This window comes from Capricornis sumatraensis, chromosome 17 (assembly GCF_032405125.1).
Source record: "Capricornis sumatraensis isolate serow.1 chromosome 17, serow.2, whole genome shotgun sequence".
Lineage (NCBI taxonomy): Eukaryota > Metazoa > Chordata > Mammalia > Artiodactyla > Bovidae > Capricornis > Capricornis sumatraensis.
The window spans coordinates 7,761,152-7,766,274 of NC_091085.1; the positions used below are offsets into that span (position 1 = coordinate 7,761,152).

The 5,123-nt window shown below is 42.9% G+C and overlaps 1 protein-coding gene across 1 annotated transcript; it reads right to left on the reverse strand.

Annotated features, from left to right (window-relative positions):
• Nucleotides 1-1,880: 1,880 nt before the first annotated feature.
• Nucleotides 1,881-2,188, reverse strand: LOC138093454 (large ribosomal subunit protein P1-like). The gene is made up of 3 exons (XM_068989471.1): nt 2,123-2,188; nt 2,081-2,085; nt 1,881-2,043 (listed from the first exon to the last, which is right to left on the reverse strand). The coding sequence occupies exons 1-3, from the start codon at nt 2,186-2,188 to the stop codon at nt 1,881-1,883; spliced, it is 234 nt and encodes a 77-aa protein (XP_068845572.1).
• Between the last annotated feature and the right edge of the window lie 2,935 nt (nt 2,189-5,123).

A 5,123-nucleotide genomic window follows, 5' to 3' on the forward strand; every position in this document is an offset into this window, starting at 1 on the left:
TGCGTTCCCAAACATGAACCCCCCTCCCTCCTCCCTCCCTATAACATCTCTCTGGGTCATCCCCGTGCACCAGCCCCAAGCATCCTGTATCCTGCATCAGACATAGACTGGCGATTCGTTTCTTACATGATAGTATACATGTTTCAATGCCATTCTCCCAAATCATCCCACCCTCTCCCTCTCCTACAGAGTCCAAAAGTCCACTCTACACATCTGTGTCTCTTTTACTGTCTCACATACAGGGTTATCATTACCATCTTTCTAAATGCTCCATATATGTGTTAGTATACTGTACTGGTGTTTTTCTTTCTGGCTTACTTCACTCTGTATAATCGGCTACAGTTTCATCCATCTCATTAGAACTGATTCAAATGAATTCTTTTTAACGGCTGAGTAATACTCCATTGTGTATAGGTACCACAGCTTTCTTATCCATTCATCTGCTGATGGACATCTAGGTTGTTTCCATGTCCTGGCTATTATAAACAGTGCTGCGATGAACATTGAGGTACATGTGTCTCTTTCAATTCTGGTTTCCTCGGTGTGTATGCCCAGCAGTGGGATTGCTGGGTCATAAGGCAGTTCTATTTGCAATTTTTTAAGGAATCTCCACACTGTTCTCCATAGTGGCTGTACTTTCATCTTCTTAAACACTAGATTTCTTTAAGGAGATATTACTGGTATCCTCTTTATTACCTTAATCACACAAGAATGGTAGTTGTGTCATGTCTACAAACCTGGTGGAAAGCAGTCCAAATGGCAGTTCCTTACAATTTGATTAGCTATTTCTAGAATATTCATTGAAACATTAAAGAAGACTTGGGAAAACTTTGTGGGTTTATTTTGCTAATGTATATTTGCCCTTCTTCAGGGGATCTCCCAACCCAGGGATCGCACCCAGGTCTCCCACATTGCAGGCAGATTCTTTATCAGCTGAGCCACAAAGGAAGTCTTAATGAATATTTATCTGATTCTTTCTCCACATAAGCACTGTATTGGGAGATGGTGTAGACAAAGGTAAGAATCCAAAACGTTCTTTGGAAGTGATGAGAACAAAGTAGAGCTCAGTAAGGCTGGAGGGGGAACAGGAACCACCCAGCAAAGCACAAGCCTGAGCAACTCCCCCCACATACATTTACTAAGCTGTAATCATTTCATTATTTACGTAAAGAGGATAAATGGGAGCAAAAGGAGGAAGACAAAATGTGGCATAAAATGGAAGGCAGGTGGGAAAAAGCATGGTTAGCTGTAATCTGAGGAAAAGGCAATGGCAGCCCAGTCAGCACTCTTGCCTGCAAAATCCCATGGACGGAGGCTGCAGTCCATGGGGTCGCTAAGAGTCGGACACGACTGAGCGTCTTCACTTTCACTTTTCAGTTTCATGCATTGGAGAAGGAAATGGCAACCCACTCCAGTGTTCTTGCCTGGGAAATCCCAGGGACGGGAGACCTGGTGGGCTGCCCTATGGGGTCGCACATAGTCGGACACGACTGAAGCGGCTTAGCAGCAGCAGCGGCAACAGCCGCAGCTGTAATCTGAATGGCACACTGGAACAAAAGCTGAGCTGAGGGAAACCTTCCATACTCTCCACTCCTCATTTTTATTTTATTTACTTACTTATCATTATTTTTAAACATTTATTTATTTACTTGACTGTTGTCGGGTCTTAGTTGCAATGTGCAGGCTCTCTAGTTGTGTCCTGCTGGTTACAGAGCACTGAGTTCGTTTGTTGTGTTCCACGGAGATTAGTTGCCTCTGCGGCATGTGGGGTATTCGTTCACTGACCAGGGATCGAACCATGTCCCTGCGCTGGAAGCCAGATTCCTTTTTTGTTTTTTTTTTTTTTAAGAGCTTTTTATTGAATGTGTTACTAAAGAGCTTTAGTCAAAAAGACCAAAGCCCATGTCATCATCAGACTCTTCAGATTCTTCTTTCTTTGCTTCCACATTTTTCTCCTCAGCTGGGGCAGCAGTGGTGGATAGGATAGGTCCATCAGCCCCCACAATGCAGATGAGGCTTCTGATGTTGACATAGGCCAAAGCTCTTGCAAACAAGCCTGGCAGAAAAGCTCAGCGTTTACAACAGCTGCTTTAATGAGGGTATTGATCTTATTCTCCATGACCATCACCTCATTGTTGTGCAGAATGAGGGCCAAGTGGATGCAGGCAAGCTCCAAGACCTGGACCATGGTGCGAGTGAGGGCTAGGTGTGGGCTGCCAGGTGCAGTGCTAGTCGCCAGTTGATGTGAGGACCTCACCCCCAAATGATGGAAGCTTCCTTGGAAGGACTGAAGATCTTAGCACCAGCGGAGGAAAGCTGAAAAGTGGATTTTTCTTTACCAGTCGGCCACCAGGGAAGTGCCAGTCCTCATTTTTAAGAGTCATATGCTGGATCTTGGGGAGACAAGAGTCACAAGCTCACACCACAGCAGGAGATCTTTATCTCTCACCATTCATCAACTGAGTGGAAACCCCATCCATCCTTCAAGGCTCAATTCAAAAACCATCCCTTCCTCCTTTCTCTTTCACCTCTGAATCTCCACAGATCACTGAACTCTGACTCTAGAAGAGCAACAGTTTTGTGTTGCTTGTCCTGGAGTCCTGTTGTTTTTTTCCTTGTTCTGGGCTCTTCTCCCCTGAGGCCCGCTGGTGCTGGAGGAGAAAACCTTACATCTCCTTCAGGACACTACTAATGTTTGTGCAGACAGGAAGGCTGTTCTACATAGAGAGCTGTCTTGCTCCAGAAAAATAATGAAATGTGTCATGGCCCCATCCCTTTTTCCTTCTTTTCAGTAAATGACCTTCAGAAATGTCTCCCTATTCCTATGAAGTTGGCCGGAAGCTTAAGGTTTTCCCTCAGAGGATCAAAAAAAAGGAAAAAAATAAAATGAAATCCCGGGATGTACGGGAGACCAGAAGCCAGATGCATTCAGCGCTTCTCTGGTTTCCCCTTTGAGTGACAGGCAGTCGCAGACATGTCATGACTGCTTGTGTCACAGGGCCACAGCAGTCATGTGTAGTGACTGACAGGGAATTTAAAGGTAATAAAGGAGCATCTATAATTTTTTTCCTATTATTATTATGCTAAAAAGAACTCATTATGAAATCATGTTTAAATAGAAGATGGCTTATACCTAAAGGAGGAATTAACAGCTCAAAAAACGAGATGTCTTCTCTTGTCACTGAGCCTTTGTGAATTTAGAAACCTTGATAAGTGAGTCACTGAAAAGTCCTAAGAGGTGACATTGTTAATCTGCCTCTTCTCCCAAGAAATTAGACATGAGAGACTAGAAATAAAAACTCAAGTCCACCACCTATTAAATTTCTGAAGAAACTAGTGGCAGAAGTGTAGGCTAAAGAAATTAGAGAAAGTGAGGTTCGGAGAAAGAACGAGTCCAAGACCAGCACTTTACAGGAACAGATCACCTTTAATGAGGGGAGAAGAGGCAGCAGTCAGATTAGTGAGCTGCTACACTAACCCAAGAAAAGAGGAAGTATATATATGGAAATCTACTGTCTTAAGGGGGCCTGTTCTTCTCCAAGGTTGTTTGAATTAGTTATCTCTTGAACGGCTGGGGCAAGGAATTCTGGAGATCGGCCACAGGCTGGGACCGGCTGGGAGCTGGGCATAATCAACCTTAATGTCCCTTTTTTCCTTCAAGTGAGAAAGTTCTTTGTTTTGCATTGAATGGTGGGGAGGACCCCAAGGGGAGTTTTAACTCCAGGCTATTTTGAGCTGTGTAACTTTCCTTCAAGAAAAGTGACAGAGAAAAATGAAAATAAAACAAATGAGCAGATCTGATTCCAAGAAATAGGGCTTCAGTTGCTGCAAAGCCCTGGAAAGCAAAGTTGGATTATCACTTCCTTGAGGAAGAAGCTGTGTTCTATTCACTGGTGAATTTCTTGTTTGCTAGGCAGCAGAGAGGAGGCACTCAGTAGATGTCTAATGCATCAGAATCTTTGAGGCACACTTGGTCTAGGAAAGGCTAGGACATGCCTGTGTTCTCTCCCATAGCGAGCATTTCTGAGTCTCTGCCAATCTTTTCTGTTCTGGGCACTTCACAGAAAAGCAGATGCCCTCAGTCTTTTGTACTATCTATTCTAAGCCTGGGTCTCACAGTAATTTATTTCCCTTCTTTTTCTGCAGTGAAAAAGTGACAACTTCTCTGGCAAGCAATGTCTTCATTGCCACTAATGATGACAAATCAAAAGGTCAGCAAGGCCCCTGTTTTTCAGGCCTACTATTGGGTTGACAATTTGGATTTAGTTGGTAAATTGCCTATTTACCAATTATTTAGTTGGTAAATAGTCTAACTACCATTGGTTAGACTACTATTGGTTAGAAGTGATTCTCAAGTTTAAGGGTTTTTATTCTCAAACCTTGGAGCATCGGAAGTCAGGAAGAACCCTCTGATCCGAATGCTTATTCCTCCTGTTCCTGTTATGGACCTCTGCCTTTCACACCAGTAGAGCCAGGCAGCTCTGTCTAGAGAGCCTATTGCTTTTTTAAAAATAAGGTATCCATGATCAGAAAATCAACATATTTTATTGTTAATAGTGATGATAGAGAATTTTCTCATCCTGTTATCTATCCATTCACCTGAGGTCACAAAGAACACGTCTTGAGATATTTAGCAGATTATGACAGGGCCTGTGTTTGAAGGAAGAAAAACCTTGCATTCAAAATAATTTTGTTTTTAAGCCTTCCAATCATTCATCTTACAGCTATGCCAACCCTCACTGAGTACTCTAGAGGATCTTTAAGTGATGATGCCCTGCACAGCCATGTGGGGCACAGCCCACCCATGTACACTTGGTATTAATCTCCCCACCTTCTGGATCCCTGGAAGCGGGTGTGTGGTGTGGGCGTGTTTCGTGTGTTTGACATCTATAAATACACTCAGAGCTGCTCGGAGCTGCTCACTGGTATTTCAGCACATTCACTATTCCCAGTTTTTACATATACCCACACCCTCATAAAAAGGAGTAAAGCAGGATTTTATTTTTACTGTGATGGCCATGACTCCAGATAAATTGCTACAAAACCAGATGTCACTTTTATTTTATTTTTTAAAAATTAATTAATTTATTTTAAGTGGAGGCTAATTACTTTACAATATTGTA